Here is a 14,671-nt window from a genome sequence, read left to right on the forward strand (position 1 = left end):
GTTACGACCATTGGAGCATCCCTGTGGTCATGTGATGAAAATTCAAACACATGGCAACTGACCCATACTTACTGTGTCCCGGGGTCATGTGATCACCTTTTGCGACCTTCTGACAAGCAAAGTCAATGGGGAAGCCAGATTCACTTAACAACCATGATACTAACATAAGAATTTCAGTGATTCGTTTAACAAGTGTGGCAAGAATGGTCCTAAAATGGAACAACATTCACTTAGCAACTACCTCACTTAGCAACAGAAATTTTGGGCTCAGTTGTGGTCATAAGCATGATTGGAAGTTATGCTACAACAGTCTTAAGTGTGAAAAATGATCACTTTTTCAATGCTGTTGTAACATTGGATGATCACTAAATGAACTGTCGTAAGTCGAGGACTACCTGTATTTAATTTGATAGTGCAAGGCTCTCCTATTCTTATGCAATTTCATTGAATAATAAATATAATAGTTTTCCTGGGCCGGATACTTCCAGATGAATATACACAAGTCCTTGCTGGTTGAGGGTTATGAGTTGACATGCAACCCATCTGGATGGCCCCAAGTTGAAAATACTCCTGTGTGTAGAATATTTCTGGCATCTGCATCTCAACCATCAGCATAAGAGGGAATTTTTTTTAATCACCTTCCATGTGTTTTTCTATCTGTGCTTATCTCCATGGCATGTTATCCAGGAGTTAGCTGTTCTCATCTGTTGCTTCTCCTCAATAGCGTAATGAGGAAATGGCCCTTTTCCAGTCCCAGTGCTGCAGCTCATTCAGCTTCTGAAGAGGGGAGCTTTATGGGAGTTGTGCTTTTGCTTCATTTTGCTTCACATTGCCACAGGTGACACTTAGAAGACTTGCATATGGCTTCCCTGCCTTGGATGAAATCAGTGTTTTTCAAACTTGGGAACTTTTAAAATGTGTGGACTTCAACTTCCAGAATTCCCCAGCCAGAACTGCTTTAAATTAAAGAATGCAAAGAGGAAACACAATTATATGAGCAATGTCAGAATGGCAGCTCAGTAAAAAGGACTAAATTGCAAACCTGTTAGTAGACAGCTGATACCGTTAGTAGACAGTATAAAATTTCCATTTTATAATTAGCATGAATTCATGCCATGTAATTATTGCTTAGGAATTGTATAAGTGTGCAACAATATACCCACCATGATTCTGAATCTTATAAAAAAACTTATGGAGAATAAAAGTAAAACATCAGACTTCACACCAACAATTCAGCACAGCAGAGAGAAAAATGTCTAATTTTCATGCACCATTTTACTATTTTGCTACAAATTTATCACGTGTGTAGGTATTTTTTTTAATGGAAAGGAACATTCACATGGCTTAATTAATTGATCATTGATTGGCTTACTCGGTTGGTATCCCTATTGCAAACCTTCACAAGTGCAAATGCTTAAATCAGCAGGTTATTTTGATGCTACAAGCATTATAATGTACTTGAAATCTGGACAGTTCAGCCTTATCATGAATTCTCTGCCTGCTGTTTCTTCCCTCTACTATAAATGGCTAAAAAAGCAGGAATGGTTTTTAAAGCATAGTATCCTAATTATAGATCTTAGTCTCCTACTTCCTTTATAGTCAGGATCACAAAGTGGGTTTTCTTCTTGCTTTTTTTGGAATCTTAGCCTGTTTGGAAACAGCAAACAAGGATCAGCTTGTGTAACATGGTAAACAAGTAAAACCTTTGTTTAGCTAGGTAGAGTAATGGAAGGAAGGAGGTGGGAGCAAACAGGCCCTGTACATAAGCCCACTGCTCCTTCACAATAAAACACGATTTTGTAGAATACCAGTGGTGGTGTTCTTGAATGATACCCTCCCCAGCATAAAATTTGTATAAATTCTTTGATATCAGACCATTGTTTTTATACAATGTATTTTTAGAAGCCATGCAAGATTCTTGTGCCTGTTGTAACCTGTTTTATTCATCCTTCACCTGTCCAACCTCTGTTCCCTTCATCTTCCAGGAGAGTCAATAGCAGAAGAGGCTGAACTGGAAGGCAGGGCTAAATGTGTCATCAGTTTAGAGTCAGTGCATTGTCACAAAAGATCTAAGTCCAGACTCCTGTGAATTCTGTTGACCCTTATCTAGTGCCAGTTTAGCTTTAACCATTGGTTGACTAGATTCTTGTATTAGAGGTAGCAATAAAAAAACTCTTCTGTGCTTTGAACTCAATGAATGCTCCTGGTCATTTACCCTGACATTTCTTCTGATTCCCAGGCCAATCCTATCTAGTTCTAGAATGTCAACTGTGACACCTGAGATCCTTATACTTCTCTCCAAAAAGAGAAAGAAAGAGTCAATAATTATTTGCAAGGCTGGTAACATCATGGGCTTAAGCCACTAAGTGGATGTAACCTTCACAGGCCTTTCTGAAATACTCAAGTTCAGAGTTTACCATTAGAGCACAAGTGTTACCAGGTAGGATTGGGGGAGGGCCAAAGCTTCTTGAGACCATGGGCTGAGTTGTATTAGATCAGAGGTCCCCAACCTTGGCCACTTTATGACTTGTGGACTTCAGCTCCCAGAATTCCTCAGCCAGCCATGTTGGCTGAGGAATTCTAGGAGTTGAAGTCCACAAGTCATAAAGTGGCCAAGGTTGGGGACCCCTGTATTAGACCTTTGTCCCCAGAGAACTTGAGGTGATACCAACTTGGGAAATATTTTATCAAGATGAACATGGAAGGAGCAGGATTACCAGATCTTGGATTGTCTGTTAATACAAACCATTCGGTGTGAAGAGATTAAAACAGCCCCATCTACCACATCTTTCTTTAAAAAATGTCCTAATATAAAAGAGTAGAAGCTGGCTATACCGCTTTCTAAAAAGTTTCTCGGAGACAAGAAGAATCTCTTCTTCACTGTGATCCTGAAAATCTTCTGAGTTGTCAGATGCTATTCAGCTTGATTGCTTATCCTTTCATTCTTTATTGCCTTCTCTCTTAAGTTCTTTTAGGGCTCAGTTCTAAAGATGTGCAAAAAACTCCCGGTTTGGAAACCAAGGGTTACTTATCCAGGTGTCCTGGAATGATATGGTCCAGAGGAGGCTCAGCATTATCCAGAATATTTCATTTTGGTTTTGCATGGGGTTTTTAAGGTTTAATTTGTGTGTGTTTGCGGCAATATAGAAGCCATGTTAATAACTTCCCCCAAAAAAGCGCTTTTTCCCAACTAGGGATCATTTAGACTAAAAATCCAGTGATGTGTTGATGCAATGTGTCCGCCATCCTGTGTTATAATTTGACACTCTGAAGGTTGCTACTTTGGAAAAAACAATTATAAAGTTTTAAGTGTAAGTCGATTCTGGGTTCAGAGGCAGCTCACAAAGATTTTTTACAAACAACTGGAAGAGGGTATAAGGTCTCTGGCTGTCCAGTTTAGATCATACAGAATGAACAACACTGAATGTTTCTCTTATGTTGCCTTCCAGTGCTTGTATTGTATATTGTACAGTCACTAGACTAGGCAGCATACAATGGTAGGTAAGTAAATACATATATTGGATATGAAAAATGTGTACTATATAAAAGTCCATGGAGAGACTGGTTTTCTGTCATTCTTATTGCAATTACAAGTATCTGGTTGTGTTGTTATTATTTACTTATAATTTATTTCTGTTTTTGCTACATTTCTAAGTTTGAAAAACATAAATAGAAAGTAAGATGCAGTAACAGACTAATACAACATAGTATTACATGAAATATTGTTAAGTGCCATCCTGTCTGCCTTTCCCAAGCCATTCAACACATTCTTGCCCTGGAAATTTTTTGAAAAACAGAAGGGTACCCTGGAAAAGCCCCCTCACACCAAAACTTACTACCCCACAAACTTTGACTATTTGCATGTATTCCCAGAGCCTCCTCAAATGGATTGCTGGCAGTTCCTACAGGCAAAGAGGCACAGTGGCTTAATAGACACCAGAGAAGGTTTATACTCTGGTGGTTCGAATCCTACTCTTGCGTGATGGAGTGCCTCACTTCCCTCAGCTCCTGCCAGTCTAACAATTCAAAAGCATGTAAATGGAAGTAGATAAATAGGTACCACTTCAATGGGAAGGTAACAGCACTCTATGTTTTGCCACACACTTTGTATATGTATATATGTATATATATGTGTGTATGTAAAAAAATTTTTGGATTGCTAACAAAGAATTAAAGGGAGACTGATAGCTATTTCAAACTTTGAAATAGCTATATCAGTCTCCCTTTAATTCTTTGTTAGCAATCAAAAAAAAATTACACAAATATGAGCTGTCACTGTGTGACTACAGCCTGTTGATGGCCTTGGGTTAGGCTGAAACAGGAAATAAGATTTGCCCCGTGTTTGGGGCCTAGCAAGGTATTCTAAATACTTAACAAACACTTAACATATGTGTGTATGTGTATATATATATCAGCTTTTCACTACAGTTTATTTGTGTAATTTTACTTCTTGTTAATTGTTCGTATACTTATTTATAATTTTTAAAATAATTTTTGCCATTGGCCCAAGCAACTGGTTATGGAGCAGATTATCGTAATTATTGCTCTGCTACTTTTAAGGTGTAATTGTCATATTTATCTATTCCACATATAGATGTTCCTGCCTGGCTCAAAAGTCTGCGTCTCCATAAGTATGCTGCCCTTTTTTCCCAGATGACCTATGATGAAATGATGTCCTTGACTGAATGTCAGCTTGAGGCTCAAGTATGTTAGATTATCTAGTTAAAAAAATTAGCTTCTGAGTTGTTTTGGCCATTTGTTGCCTAATCATCTAATGATCATCCAATTTAAGAGCAGATTAAACACTCTTTCTTATTAGCACTAATTCTGCCTAAATACTTATATAATTAAATACCAGATTTGAAGGGGCAAGACATGTTCTTAGTCTGAACCATTATCCTCACTGATGACTGGTACTGCTTTAAGTGGTTCATTTCCTCCTATGGCTATAAGGGAATGCTTTTATTTAGGTTAGAGCAAAATGTCTTTTCTTTTGACCAGAGGGAGCGTTCTCTGAATAAACATCCACTCCGAATGCTCTTGCTGATAGAAATATAGATCAGATGATACCTGTTCCTTTTTCATCCCACAAAACCACCACTTCTGTTTTTTCCTCCCTGACCACCATTCATTCGAGATTGTATTTTGGGGGGAAAATAGGGGAATTCTTTGATCTTTCTTTCTTCTTCTGGAACAGAAATCTTGTGTGATGAATGAAAAGCTTCCATCTCTCTTTAAAGAATTAAATAATTAAGATTTGAACCAATTAGATCTAGATTAGGTGCATTTGGACTTGATCTAAAAGATTCAGCAATTTTTTCAGGCCTTGGGAGTCATGGTACAATATACTATACCAGAGGGCTCTGCCTCAAATGTCTGAAATCTGGTAGGTAATTATGATATCTAAATTATAACAAAATTGCAATGATTGCAACCTAAACTCTGACCTATGAACAGTAAAATCATTTGCTCAAATGCAGGAGTTAGCATTCTCATAAGAATTGGAATCTAGCAAACTTTCTTAAAATTTAGTAATTTTATCAGCTTTGACACATCTATACATTTAGCATCCACCAATGTTATAATGCTGGCTCCATGTTAATCTAAATAATTAATTGGCTAAGACCTATTGGAACCTCACCATATTTGTTGCTTTAGTCTGGAGTGATCAACTGTGCTTCCTCATCTGTGATACCTTGTATATGTGTCCTAATATTGTCGTTCCACTTCTCTGTTGCAGAACGTTACCAAAGGTGCAAGGCATAAGATTGTGATCAGTATCCAAAAGCTAAAAGAGAGGCAGAATCTCCTCAAATCCTTGGAAAGAGTGAGTGGTCTTCATTTTTTCTTTGAAAACAGATAAGAGTTTGACTATTACTTCAGCTAAATATATTGATAATTAATGCTCTGAACCTCTTTGCCGATATTTATTTATTTATTTATTTATTTATTTATTTATTTATTTATTTTAATTCCATTTATATCCCGCCCTTCTCCGAAGACTCAGGGCAGCTTACAAGCTTAGCAGTAGCCTTCATTCTATGTATATGCCTGCTTGTTAGGGCTTTCACACACACCCCAAGCGGCATTATTACAAAGTCAGCTTAATTGCCCCCAACAATCTGGGTCCTCATTTTACCTACCTCGGAAGGATGGAAGTCTGAGTCAACCTTGAGCCTGGTGGGATGCGAACCTGCACTAATTGCAGGCAGCTGGTGTTACTTAAGGAGGCATTAGCCCACTGCTCCACCTCTGTGCAGATCAATTGCTATGTATAACATAATCACTTCCTTTCCCACAACTGACTTTTGGTTTAGGAGTTCTAATCTTCCTTCCTTCCCTCCTTCCTTTCTTCCTTCCCTTCCACCCATCCACCCAGTACCTACTTACCTCCTACCTACCATACATTTTTTCTTCATTGATTCATTCATTGGTCCATTCATTCAGTATTTCTGTGACTATTCACACATGACTCAGCATGGCTTACATCAGTATATTCAATTAAAAGAAAAAATGGCCATACCAGGAGGGAAAGTTCACAATGATTAACAGCAAACAACCCAGCAAGAGCAAGGTCTATGAGATTCACTAGGGTTGAAGCTGCACAACTCATGAAGGAGATATAATTCCAGAGTGATCCATTTCTGGGGGTCCATGCAATACCCAAGCCACAGACCAGTCAACCAGGGTTATGAAGCAAGATTACTGGCCTGTATGATTGCAGTTGTTAGATCTTTACCAGGTTAAGCATGTTGTATGAAGATAATAGCATGGTCAATTTTTTAAAAATTAATTTTCAGAAAAATCTAAGTAGAGGTGGAGTTTAATGCTGAATAGGCATCACTGAAAGAATGCTCCTCGGTGTTAACTTAGGAGTGGTTAATAAGTACTACAGGTAAACCTTAATTTATGACAATTCATTTAATGGCTCTCTTCTTTTGAAATTCCATAATCTTATTCTCAAAATGTGTATTTTCATCTAAAAGCTAACAGTGGCACTCACATGAGTTCTCATAGAGAATCATAAAAACCTCATCATATCTTGTATGGGATTATCAGAAACATACAACATTGTGTGACATGTTCACAATCTTGCTAGTGTTTCTGCAACATCTCAAAGAGATTTTTTTAAGCTGGTTTGCATCAGATCTCATGTAGTGTCAGCTTTTTCACACAATATCTTCCAGGCTTTTGACATACTGTGTGGATGCAGCAGGGGTACCACTTTGCACCATTGAAATCTTGTTCCTACTTCTGATATAAACCCCAGTAGATGTCACACTGTTTAGTCACTTTATAAGTAAGCATTGTGGCTCCAGTTGAATATTCACATCTCGTGACCCATGAAAAACAGTGAAGAATAAATGGAACTGTGTGAACGGTGCAATATTGGATGTTACAGAAGTGTTTAGAGCTGTTGGTAAGAAACAGAGGTTTGCTTACTAAATTGTATAAAAAGAAAGGTAGCTATAACAATGGCTTTTTGTAAGTATTTTTGTTTCTTTCAAGACAAAATATTTAAGCTGGGAGATAGGCTTAATATTATTAAATTAAATAATTTTATTTTGTTAACTTTGATACTAAAATGAATTTTCATATCCAAGCAGTAAGCTTTGAATACAGAAACAGAAAACAGGAAAAAATTATCACCTGTTTACATGGAAGCTGTCTGTGTTGGAAACAGGATGTTAATGTAGATGGACCTTTGATCTTATACTCTTACTGGAGGTCCAATGTCATGGTTTCTTCCAGTAGCGGCTGGGAACTATAATTGTACGAAGTTGATAAGTTCTATTATCTTCAACCTTCCTAACAAAAATCACTGCTAATTTCTAGATTGCAACTCAGTATATAAATATGTCAAAATTATTTGTAATTGAACCTTGGGAAAATCTTCTAAGTAAGAGTAAGAGCCACATACAAATTATTGATGGAGACACTAGATGTGCTCAAGTAGAAGCTAGACTTGTTGTTGTTGTTACCTGCGAAGTCGTGTCCGACCCATCGTGACCCCATGGACAACGTTCCTCCAGGCCTTCCTGTCCTCTACCATCTTCTGGAGTCCATTTAAAGCTCACGCCTACTGCTTCAGTGACTCCATCCAGCCACCTCATTCTCTGTCGTCCCCTTCTTCTATTGCTCTCAATCTTTCAGAAGCTAGACAGCCATCTGTTATTAGTGAGTTAATTTACATTGACTTTCATCAATCCTCACATCAATTTATTCTAGATTTGGCTAAAAAATAGTAAACAATATGGAGGATCAAGGATTTGAACCTAGATTTCCCAGAATTAAGACCATATGTTTGTTACAGTTTTGGCTTAGATGGGTGTGTAAACTCAGTGATGGTTATTTATAAACAGTTATTTATTTATTTATTTATTTATTTTATTACATTTATATACCGCCCTTTCCCGGAGGACTCAGGGCGGTTTACAGGGTAATTAAAAACCAAAAATACAAAAGTTAAAAAACCAAGTTTAAAAAGATTAAATTTATCCCTGTATAAATAAAACCCCAATTAAAATAAATTAATCCTCAGCCTGGGCCAGAGAGCTCGAAGAGCCAGATCTTCAGGCCCCGGCGGAATGAACGGAGGTTGGGGGCAGTCCTCAGCTCCACTGGCAGCTGGTTCCAAAGGGCAGGCGCCCCCACTGAGAAGGCCCTATCCCTGGGTGTTATTTAGGGTTTAGCATTGAATCCAACCAGTTTTGATTTATTTTACGAACCGTGATTAAGCAAGTCATGGTTGGTTGCAATGAACCAAAGCTAAATCAACATTTTTAGTGTCTTATATCATGCTGACTTGCCAGGTGCTAAACATTCATTAAGTTTTTTCTTTGGGTCGTCTTTCTGATTCATCTTACGCAAATTCTATTGATATTTCATTGCTACTCATGCTGGCTCAAAACTATGACATGATGATACACTTCAGGATTTGAGATGCTCATGGTTGGGTCTGTATTGCTATCTGCAGGATATCCTAGAAGGAGGCAATCTACGCCTCCCATTGCAGGAGCTTCACCAAATGATCCTTACCCCAATCAAAGCATACGCTTCTCGGAACCTGTCAGTGGATGAGCACAGTCGGGATCCTCAGCTCCGTCGACCAACTTCTCTGATTGGCTCAGACAACCCAAGGTTGGATTGCAAGGACTCTGCCTCAGGAGGAATGCAGCATCACACCTTACCCGGTTGTGAGGGGGAATCTGGAGGTGTCCCTTTGCCAGAAGGGGACATCCCAGGACAGTTTACTAAAGTGATGGGAAAAGGTGAGCAGCATGTTTGCTTTTTATTCATGGTCCAGTTGTGCCTGATACAAGTTATCATTCATTAGCCAGGAGGAGCCCAGGGACTCCTTATTTAGTTAACTAATTAATGTATAGGCTGCCTGATCCAAAGGACTCTGGATGGCTTACCTCTAATAAACAACTTATTAAAAGAAAATTCCAGTTGACTGGAAGAGCAAAGTGTGAAGAATTGGAGCAAAGCGAAACCAAAAAGGTGGCTCCACAATCATACTGGCCTTAGCACTGCTACAGAGAACTGGGCAATGAGGAACTAATGCAGAAGGGCTCAACCTGCTTTTCCGGAATCCTGTGCAACCAGACAGCCCAGAACCATCCATTATGGCAAGGCCTAGAACAAGGGTGGGTGATTCATTTTCCCAAGAGGCCGCATGGGACTGTTCTGCAGGGGTGCTTTGAGCCTCTCGATTCTACCTGCTCCCAACACACACACACACACACACACACACACACACACACACACACACACACACACACACTGGCGCTTCTCTGACATCCCGCCCCCTCCACCCGACTCCCACTGCCAATGCCACAGGCTGGACTGGAACCACCCACGGGCCCACAGGCTTTGAAATGCCTAGGTTTGACCTACAAGATCAAAAGTGGGGATACAGCCAGCATTTGGCTCCCTTCTGATCCCCTATATGCCTGATTTTACCATAATGTTTGAGAACCTCTTCACATGTAACCCAGAACTGGTTTTCTACTGCCTTTTCTGAGATTTTTTTTAATTGTCTATTTACTCTATTTCCTGGTGTGCTTCTGTCTAAGAATATAGGAGTTCATATTGCTCATCTTTTGCAGTATCATTCAAGATCAGCTGCCATCTGTTGTGACCCATTCAAGTTGATTTAAGTTTATTGTAAATTGATTACAGTTTTTGTGAGGGCTTCTTCTGTCAATTATTATTTGGAATGCAGCACCTTACATACCAAAATAACAATAATCCTTCACTTGGAAAAACATGATCTAATAGAATTAGGTATTAGGAAATTCTCCTTCTCAGATCCATGTAATAACTTTAATATCATAAGTTTAAATATAGGCTCCAGTTTTCATTTTTGTATTTTGTTTTGCGTATTATTGTACCTTCACTCTGCTTTATCTGCTGTACAGGAAGTCCTTGACTGAAGTTACAACGGCACTGAAAATAGTGACTTTTGACTATTTTTCACACTTATGATGGTTGCACCATCCCCATGGTCATGTGATTTACATTCGGATGTTTGACAGCCGGTTCATATTTATGATGGTTGCAGTTTCCCAGGGTCATGTGATCATTTTTTATGACCTTCTGACAAGCAAAGTCAATGGGGAAACCAGATTCACCCAACAGCCATGTTACTAATTTAACAACTGCAGTGATTCACTTAACAAAATGCGGCAAGAAAAATCGTAAAACTCACTTAACAAATTTCTCACTTAGCAACATAAATCCTGGTCTTAATTGTGATCATAAGTCAAGGGCTACCTGTATATGAACATTCTTTCACTTTCTCTTCTCCTTTTCCTCCTGGTTCTGTTTCTCCTTCTGTCCCCATTTATCCAAAATGCAATTGCTATATACATTTGCTGTGATTTATATTCCCTACCAATCAAACTGCATTCTCACACATTGATATTGCCTCCTTCCAGAGTTGCAGCAACAGCAGCATCTAATAGAGGCACAAACCATCGGTCCAGGACATTTGCAACTAAAATTGACTCCAAATTCAGCTGTGTTTGGAGTTGTTTGAATTCAAAGTATAAGTGGCTTGTAGAACATATGTTTTGCATATAAACAGATCCTGAATCAGTTTCTCAAATAGCAGAATTTTCCATGGAATTATAGAATACACTGAGTTGGAACAGTCTTTCAACTTAAGGTCATTCTGTGCTATTCACTACATTGTATGGATCTACTAAACCATCCGTGACAGGTGGCCATTCAGCCATTCAGTCACACTTTTGAAGATGTGCAGCGAGGGGGAGTCCACTAGTGTTTCTGAACCTTAATAACTTTAAGATATACGGGCTTCAACTTCCAGATTTTCTCAATCCATGCTGACGGTGGAATTCTGGGAATTGAAGTCCATGTACCTTAAAGTTGCTGAGGTTCGGAAGCACTGCTCTCGGCAGACTGTTCTCTGCTGCTTTACAGCTCATGGTGAGGAATTTACCTCTTACTGCTCAGCCTGAATCTTATTTCTTTTGATTTAACTCACCATCCTTGGTTTGTTCGCTTCCTTGGTTTCAACAAAGAACAAATCTGCCCTTTCTTGCACATGACAGCTTTTTAGATATTTGTAAAGCTTTGTAAGCTAAATTACCCAGCTTCTTTGATAATTCCTCACAGTGTTTGGATTCTGTCATCCTGATAACTGAATTTTTTTTCTGGCTTTTGTTACTCTTTTAAGTGTATTGCCCAAAACCAAGCATGAAATTCCAAATATGGTCCAACCAGTGCATTTGGATAGCTATTCCCAAATATAAATTTCAGATAGCCATGATGTTCCATTAGAAATAATAAGTCAATACACTCAAAAGATTAAAAAGTGCTGAATAAACTGAAATCTCCAGAAAAATTGTTCTGGCTACATATGCAATGACTTACTGACATAACAAATGCTGGGTGGAGTCTGGAGGAAGAAAGCTGATCTAATTGAGACCATGAACTGCATCATCCTTAGGAATGCCAGAACTGTAGTAAAGACACTTAAGTGCAAAGTCTTTGACAATCAGACTTTAATACCTATTGTTGACAAATATTGGACTTTTAAGACCTTGGAGCAACTGAGCCGTCAAGATGTGCTGAATTACATCTTCTTTCATTCCTGGTCAGTTTGCTCAATTGCTTTGCTGACTGGGAATGTTTGAACTTGTAGCTGTTTAGTCTAGTGGTTAAAATACCAGGCTAGAAACCAGGAGTCACTGAGTTCTAGTCTCGCCTTAGGCATAAAAGCTGACTGGGTGACCATGAGCCAGTCACTTTCTCTCAGCCCAGCCCACCTCACAGGGTGGTTGTTCTGGAAAAATAAACTAAGGAGCTTTAGTTATGTTCACCACCTTCAGTTACTTATAAAAATAATAAAGGCAGGATATAAATAAATAAATTATGTCATCTCAAGGGTACTGTATTATGGCGGACTAATCCAGATATCAAAGTTTGCTCTCTATGAATCCAATGTGATTCAGTATGAAGCAGCAAATTTTTATTATATTTTTTATTTTACTTATACTATTTTATTGTAATACTAATGTAAAATGATAATAACAATAAAATATTATAAAAATGCATTTGATTGTATTTTCCATACTGGAGCTGGAGAAGCAGGAGGCCCAGCAGCTTCCTTTTTATAACTAGATCTACCAGGTTGACACCACAAGTAACAGAAAGCAAAGGATGGAACAAAATTGAAAAAGGCATCAGTGTCCCATTAAGGGTGGTTTGAGTCCATTCTTCTCATTAAATTCAAAGTTATGTTGTTGATGATGTTGTTGTTATTTTGCAGTTTGTACTCAGCTCCTTGTCTCCAGGCCTGACGAGGAGAATATAAGCTCCTATCTACAACTCATAGATAAATGCCTAATTCATGAGGTGAGTAATTTTAGGGGGCCATGGAAACGGAGGGAGATTTGCAAGCTCTTGTTCTCTTTCCATTTCTTAAAGAGATTTGCTGGATTTCCTAGATATGCAAATATGACCATTTGAGGATTAATATTGGCATGGGTGTGGCTTAGTGATAGTTTCTCTGCTCTAAAGTCGTGCCCAGCCAGGTAATATTGGGAAGAGTCTTAATACAAATCAATAAAAACCCATTGCCAGTTATTATAAATACAGTATTAAATGGCAGTCATAATTAAGTGGGGAAATGGAGTATATGATTTCTAAGGATCCTTTCTGGTTCTTTGCTTCTCTGTTAATAAAATGATGTTAGAAAGCTTTTGCTTTACAATAAACAGACTAATGAAAGAAACACCTCTGAGTATAATTGCTATTAATTTGCAATTACAATTGGCAAACATTTTCCTTATATGGTTCTAAATACTCTGGAGTTTATTCCCTTCCCCTCAGTTAATAATGATCTTGCATAAGTCAAATGTTGTTGCCCTGTTCTTTGTCTGTGGTCACACTTGGACCTCCCTCTATGCTGCAATTTCTCTTCTCCAATTTTGGCATTCCTGAACTACACATTGCTTTCTAGCTTCCAGAAAACTTCAAAGTAACAGTTAGCATTTATAGCCAGCTATTCAATGGCATCTGGCATTGAAGAGAGATTTCATAACATCTGGAGTACTATAAACCAAATGATCACTTAACTGGTCAACTTTAGCTCCCTATCATCACCTCACCTCAAAGCAAATGGATTGTATTGGGGTTTTTGCTCTCATCTTTGCCCAGGCTTACAGTTTAAATATAGATGGAGCTGACAATTAAGGGAACTGATTTGTTTCAGTCCAATCTCTTTTGAAGTGCTACTTTCATTCTCCCCACAAATGTTTGCCAGTCTGGTGCAGTCTGACCAAATCTGTCATTTTACGATATGTCTATGGATATTCTTAGCCATCCAGATCATGGTTGTCCCAAAGGTGCTTTTTTCACGAGGCAACTGAACTTTCTTTTTTCTCTTTGAAGATGTTTCACTTCTCTTCCAAGAAGCTTCTTCAGCTTTGACTGGATGGTGGTGAATTTATGTCAAAACTGAACAGCCCTCTCTCAACATAGAGGGAGGGATAGGACATCATCTATCTCCAGTCTACAACACAGTCCTTTCAACAGTTCCAAGAAGGCTCCACACCCGTTTGCACTACTCAAGTTTATTTTATTTTTTTTTAATTTTAATTCCATTTATATCCCGCCCTTCTCCGAAGACTCAGGGCGGCTTACAAGCTTAGCAGTAAGCCGCCCTTAGCTGTGATCCTGATGACACAGTTAAGCCTCCAGGTGGCATCAATGACTCTCTAAAAGAATGCAAATGACCAGCTGTCTGCAAGGAGTATAAATCCTTCCATTCCCCACCATCCAGTCAGAGCAGAAGAATCTTCTTGGATGAGAAATGAAATATCTTCAAAGAGAAAAGAAGTCCAGTTGCCTTGTGAAAAAGCACCTTTGGGACTCTTTTTATGATAGTGTAATAATATTTATTCCACCTGGCCCTTTCTTGGCCCTAGTGAGGAAAGCAAACAAAGCTATGATTTATTTAACCACAATTTCTTAATTAAACTTAAAAAAAGATTCAAAAGTAAACAAGTTCAACAAAGATAATGATAATAATTAATTTTAAGTCCTATGAAAAAAGATTGGAAGGGCAGGAGATGTTTAGCCTCCAGAAGGAAAGATTGGTTAAGAGAGATGATAGCATACTTCACGTAACTGAAATTAC

At 38.4% G+C, this 14,671-nt stretch overlaps 1 protein-coding gene across 2 annotated transcripts in view; it reads left to right on the forward strand.

Annotated features, from left to right (window-relative positions):
* The window catches only part of SAMD4A (sterile alpha motif domain containing 4A), a 150,514-nt gene that overhangs the window by 114,666 nt on the left and 21,177 nt on the right, over positions 1-14,671 (forward strand). For both annotated transcript variants that reach the window (XM_081329332.1, XM_081329333.1), the window contains 4 exons: positions 4,595-4,704; positions 5,741-5,827; positions 8,978-9,272; positions 12,800-12,885. In XM_081329332.1, coding sequence (XP_081185458.1) covers positions 4,595-4,704; positions 5,741-5,827; positions 8,978-9,272; positions 12,800-12,885 — 578 coding nt within the window. The remainder of the gene's footprint in view (positions 1-4,594; positions 4,705-5,740; positions 5,828-8,977; positions 9,273-12,799; positions 12,886-14,671) is intronic.

The sequence above is a fragment of the Vipera berus genome (genome assembly GCF_964194415.1).
Source record: "Vipera berus genome assembly, chromosome: 1".
Taxonomy (NCBI): Eukaryota; Metazoa; Chordata; class Lepidosauria; order Squamata; family Viperidae; genus Vipera; species Vipera berus.